This window comes from Gossypium hirsutum, chromosome A06 (genome assembly GCF_007990345.1).
Source record: "Gossypium hirsutum isolate 1008001.06 chromosome A06, Gossypium_hirsutum_v2.1, whole genome shotgun sequence".
Classification (NCBI taxonomy): Eukaryota; Viridiplantae; Streptophyta; class Magnoliopsida; order Malvales; family Malvaceae; genus Gossypium; species Gossypium hirsutum.
The window spans coordinates 123,664,327-123,682,585 of NC_053429.1; the positions used below are offsets into that span (position 1 = coordinate 123,664,327).

At 33.9% G+C, this 18,259-nt stretch overlaps 1 protein-coding gene and 1 non-coding gene across 2 annotated transcripts; one reads left to right on the forward strand and one right to left on the reverse strand.

Annotated features, from left to right (window-relative positions):
* Nucleotides 1-5,499: 5,499 nt before the first annotated feature.
* On the forward strand, nucleotides 5,500-5,606 carry LOC121231068 (small nucleolar RNA R71). Its single transcript, XR_005929137.1, has one exon. It is a non-coding gene; the product is annotated as a small nucleolar RNA R71 (small nucleolar RNA).
* Nucleotides 5,607-15,907: 10,301 nt separating this feature from the next.
* Nucleotides 15,908-16,900, reverse strand: LOC121230785 (metacaspase-9). Its single transcript, XM_041116176.1, has 2 exons — nucleotides 16,534-16,900; nucleotides 15,908-16,439 (listed from the first exon to the last, which is right to left on the reverse strand). The coding sequence occupies exons 1-2, from the start codon at nucleotides 16,883-16,885 to the stop codon at nucleotides 15,946-15,948; spliced, it is 846 nt and encodes a 281-aa protein (XP_040972110.1). The 5' UTR covers nucleotides 16,886-16,900; the 3' UTR covers nucleotides 15,908-15,945.
* Between the last annotated feature and the right edge of the window lie 1,359 nt (nucleotides 16,901-18,259).

Here is an 18,259-nt window from a genome sequence, read left to right on the forward strand (position 1 = left end):
TTACTTACAAGTGTGTTATATACATCAAGGATGTGGAATGTAGAGGAGGAGGAGGAAAATATATGAGTGACTTATGCATAAATTGATCACATGCTCGATTATATTTGGTAAATGTTAAACTTTGTTAAAATGAAAAATGTTATAAATTCATATTTGAATTAAATGTTATATATGTAAAAGAATAATTTGAATATTTGATATTGCCTAATAAATGACTATCCAATATTGCTTAGTAAATGTCAAGCCAAATATATATATATGTTATAAGTGGAATATGTGTGAAAGAATGTGGTAAGTATTTTCATGTTATTATTGAGCTCATTCACATGAATCTGTCATTTGAAATTGTGATAGATAGGAAGAAATAATGAATGGCATGCTTATGAATAGTTATATGTATTTATCTGAAACACAAGAAAATGATGGTTATATATTTGATATATGGAGACATGAGACTATGATATATGAACATGGAATATATTTATAAATGTGTTCATTCATAATTATAGAATTGTGCAACTCAAGTGTACTATTTGTATAAAGATAGTATTTCAAATGATTTGATGAGTAAAGCTACAATGTGAGACAGTCTGAAATCAAGAAAAATTGTTATGAAAGCGTATTTAAAATACATAGATATGATTGTTATAAGTTATGGGAATAAATGATGTATAAAAGTATATGCATATGAGAAATTTAATGAAAGTTGAGCCCATACATGTTTATTGATATTTATATGAATTATATGACTAACAATGTCATAAGAATAGGTATTAAGGCTCATGATCAATTCGAATAATTATGCTTTGCATAATTATGTTGAATATAGAGAAGCGGTAAGTTAATACCATGTTATACTAATTTATTAAATATTACATGTTTACTTTGTTTTACTTTTTCTCCTAATTAATAATGATTCGATAAGCTCCGAAAATGCCTCGTACCCTGTTCCGATGACGGATACGGGTAGGGGGTGTTACAAGGAGCATCAAATTCACTAATTCTCATCATAAATCATCTAAAAATATGCCAAGCATGGAATTAAAATATGCTACTTTTATGGTTTATCAAATATCCCCACACTTAAACATTTGCTTGTCCTCAAGCAAAATCCTCAACTCACAATTAAAATTAAACTTTTTCAATTCATAATTCTCATCAATAATATTTTATCATAATTCACAAATAACTACACATTGATAATTCAACTAAAAGACCACTAAAGATTCAAACAATCCAAGTCAAACATTTTTTTAAAGCATAAGAACATAGGTATTTCCCCTTATCTAAGTAAGTACCTTTAATTCAAAACCACTAAAGATTCACTCAAATCACTCAAAGTGTTTAAGGTTTAAAAATTAAGCTCTCAAAAGTCAAACATGAAAAGTTATTGCCATAGGCTTGCATGAAAATCAAATCTCCACCACTATAAAATGAGATGATACACAAATCAAAAGGCCTATACAGGGTTGTAATGGGGCTCGATATAAAGGTGTGGATAAAGGCTGAAAAAGAAAGTTAGAATCGAGATCGAATTGATCAATTACCTAACTAGAAAAATAAGCTAATGCTGAATAATTACATCAACCAAAATTATTAAAGAATAACACGAGCTTCTTCACAGAATATGAAATTAACTATTTAAGCTCGGAACAAAGAAACAATAATAATCAACATATATGAATATATATATATATATTTTTTACTTTTTTTGACATTTTCTTTTTTGAATGAATAATGAGATAAAATTAAAAAACTAAAATAACAAAATATAGTTAGGCAACTAACCAAATCAAATCTCGACAAAAATGGAGTCCATAAAAAAGGAACAACAAATCAAAAAAATGAGTCACAAGTTAATATTGATAGGTGAATCAAGAAACGATTTGTTAGGCTCAAAGGAGTTCACTAATGGTTAACTATGAAGGTAGGCTTTTTATGGGATAAGTGGGTTAAAACCTAGGTGCCTTTATCATCTCATTATATCAAATCAAATGTGTGATCATGACATGTATAATCGAAGCAAGTTCTAGAATAACAAATCAATATTGACACACTCATAACCAAAAATAAAGTGGGAAAGAAAAGTGTATGCTCTAAAGGCTCAAAGTCTTACAAAAATTATGGTTTTTGATGTCAATCTTACAAATTTCAAACCTCAAGGTAATATCTCAATTTAGGGAAACAACCTAAAAAATTTTAATTCTGAAAATAGACTTATCATGCTTGATTCTCTAATGTCTTAAAGTTTAAACAATCAATGCACAATTACCTATGAATTTAATCTAAAACACATCAATGATAATCATAAATCAATAAGACTTCATTCTAATAGTAATGTGAGAAAATTACTTAAACACAAGTCATAATTCAGGGGTTTTCTAATAATTCTATAGATAACCTCCCCACACTTAAGATGTATATTTTCCTCAATGTACAAACACATATAATCACAGTATAAACATAATATCATAAGAGAGGGAGAAAACTGAAACTGCCCTGAATATTGGATGAAATCTTCAGAATAGTGAAAAGCGGAATTGCAGTCAAATCTAAATGTAACTTATGATTCCGAGCAAACTAATAAGAAAATAAACACAAATAATAAAGAAGATTAAGGGGTTATAACTCAATTAGAAACAACCATAAATATTTCAAAAGATAATAATGAAAATAAGTTGAAGAATAATAAAATAATAAAATAACTAAAACAAAATTAAAGAGAAAGATAAATAATACTAATAATAATAAACAAAAATAATAATAAACTCAATGATATCAATAAACTTAAAGGTAATTGTAATGATAATAGTAAAAAAATACGAAAAAAGAAAAAAATAGAAATAGCAAAATTAAAATTAAAATTAAAAAATTAAAAATATAAGTATAAGAATAATTAATTAATTAATTAATTAATTAATTAGTAAAATAAAAATAAATAATATTACAATTAAAAATAAATAAAATAAAATAAAATTGGGGTGATTAACCCAGTTCTTACATGGCCATGGATATGCCCGTGTGTCCAGGCCGTGTGGGTCATATGGCCATGTCGTCAGGCCGTGTGTGTTTTTCTTCACTTCTCCCATGCCCATGTGAGATCTCACATGCTCGTGCGGCCAAGCCGTGTGCTCCACACACCCGTGTGGCAAGGCCGTGTAACTCTCTGACTTTGAAAAAAATTAGCTCCAGGTTTCACACGGCCTAAGACACACCCGTGTGTCCAGGCCGTGTGGGTCACATGACCATGTCGCCAGCCTGTGTGTGTTTTTCTTCGCTTCTCTCATGCCCATGTGAGATCCCACACACCCGTGTGGCCAGGCCGTGTGCTCCACACACCCGTATGGCCAAGCCATGTGGGTCAAAAAGAAACTTTTTTTTTAGATTTTTTTAGATTTTAAAAATTAATTAATTTTAAAAAAATCATGAAATAATGTTAAGAAAATTAACAGTGTTTCATGAAATAATGTTAAGAAAATTAACAGTGTTAACACTTGGGTTGCCTCTCGAGAAGCACTTATTTAAAGTCTAAGCTCGACTTACCTTGTATTCGCACAGTTACGGTGGTTCATGGAGTCGAAATTCCTCTTTCTCACTTTCAATTCTATTATCAACATAAGGTTTTAGCCGAGTAATATTTACCTTAAAAGTGCCAAATTTAGAATGATTTACCTCGACTGTACCATATGGGAAAATATTCAGTACCGTAAAAGGAGTTACTCTGTTTGCATTATGCTCCGAAGTGGAGATTCGAGGGTCCGTTTTATCCAACAATACCTGATTGCCAATCTTAAATTGGTTCGTCTCATCCTTAAGCTCGTGATGGAGTCGCTTTGGTTCATCGTGTATTCTAGGTTTCTTCTTAACGTGTGTCTGCCATTCATTTAGTTCATCGATTTGCAATCTTCTTTCTTCATGATTTGTTCTGTTTTTGTTATGTAAATTGGACTGCGGCTCTGTCACATTTTTCTGAGGTGTTTCCTGCAAAGAATGTTGAGCCACAAGGTTATTAACATTAACAGAGCTCGTAATATCATCTCGATCACTAGATATTCTAACAAAATCATGAGCTTGGAGTTTAATCGTGTCATCACCTATACGAAGTATTAACTCAACTGTATCAACATCTATGATAGTTCTAGCAATTGCTAAAAAGGGTCGTCCTAAAATTCATGAATTTATCAATTTTGACAAGTGCATCTTCAACAATAACCCTAGGAAATCTAATTGTTCTATCTGCCAATTGAATGCTTATCCTAGTTTGTTTAGGTTTTCCAAGACCTAGTTGCTTAACTATTTTGTAGGGCATGACATTAATACTAGCCCCTAAATCAGGCAATGCATTATTAACACTTAAACTACCAATTAAATAAGGAATAGTAAAACTCCCTGGATTTTTCAATTTGTTGGGTAGTTTATTCTGCAAAATGGCTTAGGACACTGCATTTAGCTCCACATGCGACGAATCATCTAACTTTCGCTTATTTGCTAAAAGGTCCTTTAAAAATTTAATGGAATTTGGCATTAGCGAAAAAGCTTCAATAAATGGTAAGTTAATATGCAATTTTTTCAACAATTTAAGGAATTTACAGAATTGTTCGTTTGTGTGGTCTTTCCTTGTCGCATTTGGATATGACACATGAGGTTTATATTCCTTAATGACTGGTTTTTGCTTGTTGTGGCTTACCTCAACCTTACCTTTACCTACCAAATCTTTTTGTCTCAATTTTGGTTCATCTTCAACTAACCCTTCTTCATCTCGAACAGTAATCATATGAAGTTGTTCCCTTGGGTTAGTTTCATCGGTAAGCTACCCTGTGGTCATTCTAAAATCATCTTGGTGAGTTGACCAATTTGATTTTTGAGTCCTTGAATTGACACTTATTGATTTTTTAGTACAGTTTTGGTGTTTTGGAAGCGAGTTTTTGACACCGAGATGAATTTCGTTAGCATCTTCTCAAGATTCAGCTTATTTTCCTGTTGGTAAGGTGGTTGTTGGAAACATGGAGAGGGTTGTGGTTTTTGATGTCCTTGACCACTCCACGAGAAATTGGGGTGGTTCCTCCAACCTGCATTATAAATGTTACTATATGGATTATTCTGAGGTCTAGAATTATTACCCATATAGTGGATATGTTCGTTCTCTAAACTAGTGTTGTAGGATGGATATTCTATATTGTTCATTCCTCCTCCATTCGTATCGCACTGTATTACCGGATGTACCTGCGTGAAACACATAAACCATCAATCTTTTTATTTAAGAGCTCTACCTGGTTTGATAACATGGTGACTGCATCGAGGTTGAAAAAACCGGCTGCTTTATCAGGCTTTGTCCTCATGACTTGCCACTGATAGTTATTCAGTGACATATTTTCTATGAACTCATAAGCCTCATCAGGTGTTTTATTATTTATGGTACCGTCGGTAGCTGCATTGATCGTCTGCCTAGTTGAGGGGTTCAAACCATTATGAAAAGTCTGAACCTGTAACCATAGAGGTAACCCATGGTGAGGGCACCTTCTCAATAAGTCCTTATACATTTCCCATGCGTCATATAAAGTCTCTAAATCCATTTGCATGAAGGACGAGATGTCGTTCCTCAACTTAGCTGTCTTAGCTGGTGGGAAATATTTCAATAAAAATTTCTCGGTCATTTGATCCAAAGTTGTGATGGACCCTCGTGGCAAGGAGTTCAACCACTGCTTAGCCTTATTTCTCAACGAGAAGGGGAATAATCATAAGCGAATGGCGTCGTCAAAAACGCTATTTATCTTGAAAGTATCACAAAACTCTAAAAAATTGGCCAAATGAGTATTTATGTCTTTATCGTACAAACCATTAAACTGAACAAACTGTTGAATTATTTGAATAGTGTTACGTTTCAGTTCAAAATTATTTGCAGCAATGGCAGGTCTAACAATACTCGATTCAGCCCCAGTGAGAGTAGGCTTAGCATAATCATACATAGCACAAGGAGCAGGATTTTGATTTACAGCAATTGTGGCAACCACAGGAGGTAGCGGATTATTCTCATTTTCAACCATCTCCTCAGTAATATTAGTATCGTCCTCTTGCCCTTCCCCTATATACTATAGACTTCGCCTTATTTCTCTACGATTTCTACAAGTTATGCTTTCAATTTCACTATAAAAAAGTAGAGGTCCTGATGGGTTTTTTCTAGTCATAAACTATAAGAACCTGCTTGGAGCAAATAAAAGAAAAGTTAGTAAACAAAAATAAAAATAAAAATAAATGGCTAAATTAATCAAAATCAAGAGTTCCTAATATCTTAGTCCCCGGCAACGGCACCAAAAACTTGATGATCGTTTTATGATTCGCTAAACTAGACTACGATCATGACAAAGGCAAGCGCACCTATCGAATGGTAGTATAGCTATTGTGAGTCTACAATGACTAAAAGTACTAGTATTAACTATCTTTCTATTATTTAACCTAAAATAAAAGGGATTTGCTTTAATCTAAATTTAACTAAACTAATTAACTAATGAACGCGACAGAGTGAAGAATATCGTATCCAAGAGTTGTCGTATTGTGTTTTGATTTGAAGTTGTGAAAATTAAAAACCAAGTGTACGTTAACCACTGCATCAGTGAACGCCCCAAAGGGTCTATTCCCCAAAACCAGGTCATATGATGTCTCATTGGCTTCACACCCACTTAATAAAATCCCATCATCCTCCTTCAGTGGATCCAACACCATTAACCCATCAACGTAGTGAGGATGGAATTTGAGACTCACATCTTCCCCGAAGATTCCGAAAATCTTTTGGCCAATATTTACTGCGTTGTGTAGGAGGCCTGCTGCTGTATCTATCGCACCATGTATGATATCATAAGGAAGACTCTTAGCCTTAACCTTAGACGGTTTAGGCATGTTGGGATTTACTGGTGTCGTCATATGCTCAGCACCAAATTGTTCTTTCTCTTTTTCAATGAGACGACCACTGTGGCACGAATCTGATAGGATTGTGAAGCTTGCTTCTTCTGGTAGCTGGTTAACAAAACGCATGAAGTCCACATCTGCAGAAACCATGTATATATATATAGGGTATGAATATGTATATTGCTAAAATAAATATATAAATTCAAACAAAAACCTACCAGTGATAAGATATAAGCACAGACCACGATTGCTTCATCTTGCTTGAAAGGCTGGCCAGGTTGAAAGATTGGAATGCGTGTTCCATGTCCACTGAAGTAGAAAAATAGGACACCTCCTCCTTTACAATTGCACGCCATTCTATTAAGTGCATCCCTAATGTTATTTTCACACACTAACTTATTTTTTATTTCATTTAAAGTAAATCAAAGGTTGAAAGTCAAGTCAACTACATCTATGATTTTTATTTATTTTTTATGTCATCTAAAGTAAACCCAATCTAAAATAATGTTGAAGTTAAGTCAATTAGATCTATGATTTTTTATTCAATTAGTTAGATCTATTAATTTGATGAAAAATAAAATAAAATAAAATTTTAATTTTAAATAAGTATTAAAAATATTAATAATTGTGAAGGTGGTACCTAAAATCCTAAAATTTTTAAATAGTTTAGTGACCCACTTCTAACACTTTTTTCAAAAAATTGAGTGTCAAAAGTATAAACTTACTAATATTTGAGTGACTTTCGGTGTAATTTACCCTATGATGAATATGAATAAGGACCACATTAGACATCCATTAGCAACTTAATGGTCCAATGACTTAAATTATAACTTTCGAATAGTTCGATGATTAATTTGTAACTTTTTAAATTAAATGACTAAAATATAAATTTACTAATAGTCGAGTGACCTTTAGTGTAGTTTAACCTCCCTTATTTGACTTAAAAAATCAAATACAAGATGGACTTTTCCACGATAGGCCAACATCAACAATGTGGAAATAGCACAGTCCACACCTATAATTATTGATACCGAAGGAAGAAGAAATCAATGACTAAATGAAAGGAATACGATAAAAAAAAGTTAATAATTGGACCCATGTAATGGTATGATGGTAAAGGGTGTTAATTGTCCCAGATGTGGCTTCTTTTCGGGTCGCGTTAATTAAGTTTGTTGTTCGGGTTTTGCCCTTTTATTGTAATTCACCGAAAAAGAAAAAGTTAACATTTTGTTTTTAGGTTTGTATATTTGTTAAGAAAAAGCAGTGACTAAATGGCTTAGGGACAATTAAAATTATAAAGGCAATACTATTTTGATTATGTTTTTATAGATGTAATTTAGTATTACTTTATTCTTTAGCCGAAAAAGATGTTATTATTATTATTATTATTATTATTATTATTATGATTAAATCTGGTGTAGCTTCTAGAGATGACAATAAAGTCGGGTGAAAGTAGATATTGCTAAATCTATTACTGCTCCATCACTTGCATGTTGTATACATCCATCCCGTCCCATTTCATTCGAAGCAATTCAAAATCTATTAGACAATTTGACTTTTGTCATATCTAAAAACTTCAATCCGAGTTCATAATTAAATATTGAGTTTAGATGGTAATTTGTTTTCCAAACTTTTTGATGTCGTGTTCTTCAACATGCCTACGAACGTTTTCATCATTTGCTTCTTAGAAAACTACAAATAAGTTGTTTATACTATGTGAAGTAGTTTTAAAACTGTTTCATTTTTTATCTATCTGTTATTTATATGGTGTAGGCGAAAAATATTTTATGTGTTTGTTTTTATAAAAAGAGTCAAATTTCAACAATTATTTTTTAACCACCATTATCAAATGTGTTTATTAATTTCGCGTAAATATTTTTCATGTTTATCATTAAATATTATTATAATTGTTTCATGTTACTTAACTTATTTTTCATATTTTTTCAACTTAATATTATAATTTACTATAGCTAACAATAATTAAAAATACATGATTTAAAATTAATTAAAAATTAAATACGTATAATCACAAGCATGTGACATTAAAAACTAATTTAGAAGAAATATATCAAATAAATTTTATGATTTAAATTAAATATTTAATTTTTTAACACTTACATTTTTTATTTATCAAACAACTTTTAAGTCTAACCTAATTCAAACCAAGGAAACTTATTTGGACTTTATGTTAGGAATTAAATAAAAAAGAGATAAATATTTTTCACTTCAAACTTATTCAGTTTAATTACCAAAACTCCAAAAAAAAAATTTGAAGATAGTTAAAAAAACCCCTTTATAAAAAGTAAGGATAATTTGTGATATTTTTTCTCTTAAATGATGTTATTTATATTTTTAATTATATTATTTATATTTTATTTTATTTATTATTGATTTAGAGAATAATTAGAGAAAAAAAGAGTTTAAAGTTTATTTTTGACAAGTTTTCCAGGTTGGACTTTCAACATTTACAGTACAGTTTTAGTATTTCAGCCATAACTTAAGCTACAGATTTTGGTTTTAGGCTCATAATATATAGATTTAAAGAAAATTGACATAAATAACTAAATTTGTTTTGCGGATGAAGCCCAAAAACATCAAGAAGACATCCAAAAATGTCTTATAAGTTTGACGGGAAAATTGCCAAAATATCTTGAAAATCCTGCTTTATATAATTAATGGCACTTTTGTTTTTCTCTATTATATTATTTTTGTCCTATAAATAGAATTTATTAGGTTAAGAGGAGGGGAAACCGAGACTAGCCGTTCTTAGTTTTATTTTGTTTTCTTTTTCTTTTTTTTTGGCTTTTTAAACTCTTCATCTAGTGGAAGGTTTTATCAAATTTTGATTTAATAAATTTGTGAGACTTAATTTTTGCTTTAATTTTCCTTTGTTCTTCGGTATTCATGCATCTTTTGTTTTAATTACAACTTCTCAGGTTTATTGAATGTTCAGTCGGTATTTGATAGCTTAGAATGATTGTTTTGTCAATTAGAATTGTTAAATCCGTAATTGTTTAATTCATTCCAATACTAGTGACAAACTGCATAATTTGTTTATGCCGTAGTTTATGTTTATGTGGTATAAATGTGTGATCGATATAGCTAAAATGAATCTCTCTAGAATGAGTTTGTTGGTTAGAATTTGGACTCTCTCATTCTTAATGCTACCAGTAAGTTAAATCTAGGGCGTTGAGTTACAAGGTTATTTATCAATTAGAAAATAATTTCAAACGAGTTTTCTCTTGGTTATCGAACAATGAGAGATTGGTTGCCCGACAGTGAGTCAATAACTAGAACTAATTTATTAAAGGTATTGAAGTTATTTTTGCATTGATGGTCGAATCTTTGAATCAACGGAAGATTTTACTTCTAGCTAGAGTTTCTTCTCATCAATTTTCTTTTATTTTCTTTTATAATTAATTTTTACTTTTTTTTAATTTTAATTTTTTATTTTAAACTCTTTTTATATTTTTCATGTAAATTTTTGTTTTTATAAATCTCTACATCCTTGCATTACTTCAATACAACACCAAAAGAACCAAATGTCAAACACTGACGCTTATAAATAAAATTCTTGCAAAAGAGGCCGTTTTAATTTATCATAAAATTATACATGAAATAGCCATACATGGCGATTACATAAGCTTGAAGGCCTTAAAATACACAGACATACGATAGTAATAAGCAAACACACACACAGACGATAGTAATAAGCAAACACACACATAGACGCAGTAATGAAGGCTAACTTCAACTTCGTAGTAGTGCACACCGATCGAGCACATTATTATTTACTTTACAGTTTCGACCTCTAGTGATCGAAAACCCTGGTTCAAAGCCGGCAGCTTTCGCACCCGTAGTGGTGTTGGGTTGGTGGCCAAGAAAAGCTGCATCAGCATTCTCATCACTGCAATAAAGGCAAGGGTGCTGCTGTCCAATTCCTAGCTTTATTATTTCATTCCTAGCCTTCACCATAAGCTGTTTATTCGTTAATGCACCATTGCTGTCCTTGATGACTTTCAGAACTGTATAGGTAAAGGCCCCAAACGCCTTTCCTCCGGTTTTGTCACTCGCTGGCATATCAATTGAAAACTCATTGGCTTGGCACCCACTTAACAGAATTCCTGTTAGAAATCAAACCCACTCCAAGCATAATCTAGAAGCATGAGACGTGGAGCAATTTTGTGCCATGCAAAGTGCTGAAATTTTAGCCATACAAAGTGCTCCATTATTGAGATGTTTTGTGGCTGGAAATTAAGTGGATTAATAGCCACATTTGTTGTCACTTTATCAGCCTATAAATAGAGGCTTGAACTTGTGTTGTAATGAAGAAAAAATGAGAAGAAAAAAGAAATAAGAGAAGCAACGTGAGTGAGAGTGAGAAGGTTAGCAAACCTTGAGTGAGTTAAAATCTAGCAGCAGCTAGACTATCTAGTCATTGAGAAAATATTTGTAATCTTCGTATTGTAATATATTGAGTGTGTAATAAAAAGTAAATTTTCGGCCCATCACGTTTCCAACAAGTGGCATCAGAGCTACGGTTCGGAGCTTGGTTCGGAGTTCGGTTCGTGTCCGGTTCGTGTCCAGTTTGGAGTACCTTTGGTGTTCATCTAACAAGTCGATATGGGCGACGTAATTCAGCTACAAGTTCCACAATTGACGAAGACAAATTATGGAAATTGGAGCATTCGAATGAAGGCTTTGCTCGGTTCGCAAGATTGTTGGGAGATCGTTGAAAAAGGATACATCGAGCCCGGAGATGCCGCTACAGAAGCAGCTTTATCAAATGACGCTAAGAAGGCGTTACGAGAAGCACGAAAGAAGGATCAAAAGGCCTTGAATAGTATCTTTCAAGGTATGGATGAATCAACCTTCGAGAAAATATCAGATGTGAAGAACGCGAAGAATGCATGAGAGATTTTGCAAAAATCATTTCAAGGTGTAGAAAAAGCTAAAAAGGTACGCCTTCAGTCACTTAGAGCTGAATTTGAAATGTTAAAAATGAAGAGCTCCGAGAATATCGATGACTATGCCAATCGTGTAAAATCGGTGGTAAATGAAATGAAACGAAATGGAGAAACTCTTGACGAGGTAAGAGTGATGGAGAAAATTCTACGGTCACTCACACGCAAATTCGAGTACGTAGTCGTTGCCATCGAAGAATCAAAAGATTTGTCAAAGATGTCGCTCGAAGAACTTGTGGGTTCTCTGCAAGCCCATGAGCAAAAGATGAAGCTAAATGAAGATAGTGAAAATCTTGATCAAGCCTTGCATAGCAAGTTGTCCGTCGACGACGGAGAAACAAGTAATAACTTTAACCAAGGAAGAGGAAACCGCAGAGGATACCGTGGAGGCTACCGTGGTGGAAACAGAGGAGGAAGAGGATCACGAGGACGTGGAAATCAATCATATGGGAGATATCAAGAAAATAAAGATTATCAAACATCCAACCGTGGACGTGGATCTAGAGGTCGTGGCCGAGGCAGATTTCAAGAAAATAAATCTCAGGTACAATGCTACAACTGTAACAAGTATGGACATTTCAGTTACGAGTGCAGATCAACACACAAAGTGGATGAAAGAAACCATGTAGCAGTCGCAGCAGAAGGCAACGAAAAAGTGGAATCAAGTGTCTTTCTCACTTACGGAGAAAATGAAGATCGCAAGAGAAGTGTGTGGTATCTCGACAACGGTGCAAGCAACCACATGTGTGGAAGAAAGGAGCTGTTCACAGAATTAAATGAAACAGTTCATGGACAAATAACTTTTGGAGACAACTCACATGCAGAAATCAAAGGAAAGGGCAAGGTTGTTATAACACAAAGGAATGGAGAGAAGAAGTACATCTCAGACGTTTACTACGTACCAGCTTTGAAGAGCAACCTGATCAGTCTTGGTCAACTCCTAGAAAAAGGATATGAAGTTCATATGAAAGACCGCTCACTCGCTATCAGGAACAAAAGTGGAGAATTAGTTGTTCGAGTTGATATGATGCGAAATCGTCTTTTCACCCTCGACATCGAGTCTGGAGAAGTAAAATGCATGAAGACGGATCTGAAGAATGAATCATGGTTGTGGCACTTAAGGTACGGACATCTCGGATTTTCTGGCTTGAAGCTGCTGTCGAAGACAAATATGGTGAATGGATTACCAAGTATTAATCATCCAGATCAACTGTGTGAAGCCTGTGTCAAAGGAAAGCAGCATAGGCAGAAATTTGAAGTAGGAAAATCTCGAAGAGCTAGAAGACCATTGGAAATTGTACACACCGACATATCTGGTCCGTACGACATTGAATCACTCGGTGGAAACAGGTACTACCTAACTTTTATTGATGATTATAGCAGAAAATGTTGGGTTTATTTTCTCAAAGCAAAATCGGAAGCCCTAGAAAAATTCAAGGAGTTCAAAGCAATGGTGGAAAAACAGAGTGGTCGATATTTGAAGATACTCAGATCCGATAGAGGAGGCGAGTATACTGCAAAGCTTTATGAAAGTTTCTGCAAGGATCATGGAATCATTCATCAGTTAACAGCCAGACGCACTCCACAACAAAACGGAGTTGCAGAAAGGAAGAATCGGACAATTCTGGATATGGCAAGAAGCATGATAAAAGGTAAACACCTTCCGAGAACTTTCTGGGCTGAAGCCGTTGAATGCGCAGTTTATCTGTTGAATCAATGTCCAACAAAAAGTGTAAGACACAAGACACCAGAAGAAGCATGGAGCGGTCACAAGCCAAGAGTTGGACACCTCAAAATTTTTGGATGCATTGCATATGCACACGTTCCTGAGCAACAGAGGAAAAAGCTTGACGATAGAGGAGAGAAGTGTATCTTTATAGGCTATGACAAAAGAAGTAAGGCCTACAGACTTTATAATCCTCTTACTAAGAAATTGATTATCTCAAGAGATGTCAAGTTCGATGAAGCGGATTACTGGAGATGGAGTGAAGAAGAAAAGAAAGTGGAAGGATTATTTTTCAACGAAGACAACAATGATGTCATCAACCAAGAAGAACAAGGCGATGATCAAAGTCCTGGTACAACAGCCCCTTCGTCACCAACCAGCAGCAGCGGAAGCAGCAGCTCAGATAAAGCACCCACAAGAACACGGAGTCTCAACGACATCTACAATTCTACGGAACCTGTAGAGACGCAGTTCGATTATTCACTATTCTGTCTAATGACAGAATGTGATCCAGTGACATACGAAGAAGCAATTGAAGACAATAAATGGAAGAAGGCCATGGACGAGGAGATTGCTGCAATAAGAAGGAATGACACGTGGGAGCTAACAAGTCTGCCAGAAGGACATAGCCCGATTGGTGTCAAGTGGGTGTACAAGACGAAGACCAACAAAGAAGGAAAAGTAGAGAAATACAAGGCAAGACTAGTCGCCAAAGGCTACAAGCAAAGACAAGGAGTGGACTATGATGAAATATTTGCTCCAGTCGCAAGAATAGACACAATTAGGCTTCTCATAGCGGTCGCAGCACAATACAAATGGAAAATCTATCAGATGGACGTCAAGTCTGCATTCCTGAATGGCTACTTGGAGGAGGAAGTCTACATAGAACAACCACCTGGATATAGCATACAAGGAAAGGAGGACAAAGTCTACCGATTGAAGAAAGCTTTGTATGGATTGAAGCAAGCCCCAAGAGCATGGAACACAAGGATCGACGAGTACTTCCGAAGAAATGGATTCATCAAAAGCCCGCACGAGCACACCCTGTACACAAAGAAGAATGGATATGGAGATATCATGATCGTATGCCTATATGTGGATGACATGATTTTTACCGGAAACAATCCAGGTATGTCTGATGATTTCAAGAAAGCTATGACTAAAGAATTTGAAATGACAGATATCGGTGAGATGTCATACTTTCTTGGAGTCGAGGTGAAACAAATGCAAGATGGAATTTTTGTCTCTCAAAAGAAGTATGCGGAGCAGATTTTGAACAAGTTCAAAATGAAGGATTGCAAGCCAGTAGTCACGCCAGCTGATCCAGGGATGAAGCTAAGTGTTGATTCGACAAGGGAGTCGATAAATCCGACGTTGTTTAAAAGTCTCGTTGGAAGTTTAAGGTATTTGACAATCACACGACCAGATATTACATATGCAGTAGGATTGGTGAGCAGATTCATGGAGAAGCCGAAGCAAGACCACTTAATTGCCGCAAAAAGAATTTTGAGATATATCAAAGGTACGATGAACCATGGTTTATTCTATACCCACTCACAAGATTCAAAATTAGTTGGCTACTCAGATAGCGATTATGGGGGAGACTTGGATGATCGGAAAAGCACTTCCGGATATGCATTCCACATCAGTTCCGTAGTTTTTTCATGGTCGTCAAAGAAGCAACAAACAATTGCTCTCTCAACATGTGAAGCAGAGTATATGGCCGCAGCAACTTGTACATGCCAAGCAATGTGGTTGAAGAATATTTTGGGAGAAATAGGTGTTTCAAATGAAGGTCCAATTACCATCTACGTTGACAACAAATCCGCTATATCACTTGCCAAGAATCCGGTGTCGCACAGCCGAAGCAAGCACATCGATACGAAGTATCATTTTATCCGAGAGCAAGTGAAAAACAAAAACGTGGAGTTGGTCCATTGCAGGACAGAAGATCAACTGGCAGATATTTTCACAAAGCCGTTGAAAGTGGAGACATTCAACAAATTCAAAGAGAAGCTCGGTATGAAAGTTGGGTTTGAGGGGGAGTGTTAGAAATCAAACCCACTCCAAGCATAATCTAGAAGCATGAGACGTGGAGCAATTTTGTGCCATGCAAAGTGCTGAAATTTTAGCCATACAAAGTGCTCCATTATTGAGATGTTTTGTGGCTGGAAATTAAGTGGATTAATAGCCACATTTGTTGTCACTTTATCAGCCTATAAATAGAGGCTTGAACTTGTGTTGTAATGAAGAAAAAATGAGAAGAAAAAAGAAATAAGAGAAGCAACGTGAGTGAGAGTGAGAAGGTTAGCAAACCTTGAGTGAGTTAAAATCAAGCAGCAGCTAGACTATCTAGTCATTGAGAAAATATTTGTAATCTTCGTATTGTAATATATTGAGTGTGTAATAAAAAGTAAATTTTCGGCCCATCACGTTTCCAACAATTCCCTCATCCTCCGTCAGTGACCTCAAATTCAAAATATCACGTTCATAATGGGGTAGGAATTTGAGACTCACATTGTTCCCAAAGATTGTGGTCAAAAGAGAGCCAATACCCGTCATAGTATCTGTTCCAGTGTTGATGGCATTGTCAACTGCTCTTGGGGCCAATAAGCCTTGTGCCGCGATTATGACGTTGGCTGCTGTTACTAGGCAGTCGAATAAGGTTCCTAAGGAAATACCCCTAGCCTTGTAATCAACAGGTGGTGCTATACCCCTTAGAGTACTATGGGGTCCAATTTGTTCTTTACTTTTATCAATCAGACCACCACTGTGGCAGGAATCCGAAACGATTGTGAAGCTTGATCCACTTGGTAGTTGCTGAATCAATTGCCCCAAGTCCACGTCTGCACAGCCATCGCAACCACAATATGATATAAATAATAGTTTGCTTAAATTGAGAGTATTTTAATAATTTAACTTACCGAGTTGATTACGTACCAAAAATGAGATTGAGATCACAAGGCACAATTGCTTCACCCTTCTTGGAAGGCTGGTGGGGGTCAATGAGATCCACAACTCCATGTCCACTAAAGTGGAAAAGCAGGGCATCTCCTTCTTTAGCGGCGACCACCATCGTCTTGAGTGCAGCCGTAATGTTTGCACGTGTAGGCTTATACGTGGATCCTGGTTCATCAGTTAGGAGCTCAACATTTTTGGAATCAAAGCCAAACCTGCTCACGATCATTTCTCTCATGGCTTTCGCATCGTTTACGCATCCGCTCAACTCGTTGATGGTGTTGGGGTAGTTGCATCCGACCAGAACGGCTCTCTTCTTACATTTGGTGCTCATCTTGCTTCTATTTTGGGTCGCTTGTCTTGTCTTGTGCTTCGGACGTTGCACTAAACACCTATATATATATATATATACACACACACAGACACACTGTAGTTTACACTATGCTCACTGACCATACTCTAATAAATAAGACATCATGTTGGTAGGAACAACTGTTTTATTTTATTTTTTGTTTAGAAAAAAGCATGGCAAATCCATGTGTATATATATACACATACATGCAGTTAGTTGCCTGTATAAAAGTAGGGCTGTTAGAGTGTATTTGGTTTAAGAATTGAGGTTATTTCAACAATTTGATATATTTGGCCTCTAACATATGGAGACGGTGATTAATCCATATTTCATATTTCATATTTTATTTATATAAATTATGAATGTCAAATTTCACGTAAATTAAAAAATTTTAACTATTTTTTTATATAAAAATATTTTTAATTTTTGAATGAATGTTAATACATACAATATTTTAGATCGATAGATAAAAATATCGAATCAGTTTGAGAATTTACATGTATGAGAAGTACAATAATATCAATAAATTCAATGATTGGATTGTTAAATTAAGAATCATGCAAAAATATATGAAAGGGTGTAAAATTACTTTAGTTTTACACTAGTATAAGCGAATTCATTTTTTTAATATATAAAATTAATTATATAATTTAAATTTATATATTTAACATTATTTATAAATATATTTCTTTATACACCTAACTAATGTAAATAAAATATTAAATATTATTTGAAAGTAATGAAATAAAACAAGTATTATAAATAAAATTATTAAAAAATATTATTTGTAATAATCAAACTCTTAAAAAATATTATCTATCACTTATAATCCATTTATTGAATTAAATTAACCATTCTTTCAAAAAAGAGTGAAAATTACCAAAAAAAATTATTAAAATTTAGGTATAAAAGATAATCATAACGTGCATAGGGTTTTATTTTTTATTTTTTTTAAATAATATTGTTTTTGGCTCACATGCAGTTTTTTAAATAAGGTTAAGTATACCTAACTCAAAATTTATAAAAATTATAAAAGGCATGTAATTTAGTAATACAAATATTTTATTCTTAATTTTAATTCAATTTTTTTATGTAGATACCTTTATAAATGTGCACCTTTTATTTTATACTTTTTTTTCATTTCTTAATTTGATTGAGTGATTTATTGCGTAAATTAACGGAGCGTAGTGAAGATATAGAGAGAGCCATGGTTCCCCTAAAATGGTAAATTTTTAATTTAGACTCTCTATAATTTATAAAATTTTAAATTAATAATGGTAAAATTGTACTTTAGCACCCAAAGATGATAAAAATTTAATTTAACCCTTTAAAAATTACAAAAATACAAGATATTAA

Coding starts and splice junctions, on each gene's coding strand:
- LOC121230785 (XM_041116176.1), bottom strand. CDS start 16,885: ATGAGCACCAAATGTAAGAAGAGAGCCGTTCTGGTCGGATGCAACTAC. Junction 16,440..16,533: donor TGATCTCAATCTCATTTTTG/GTACGTAATCAA, acceptor ATGGCTGTGCAG/ACGTGGACTTGGGGCAATTG.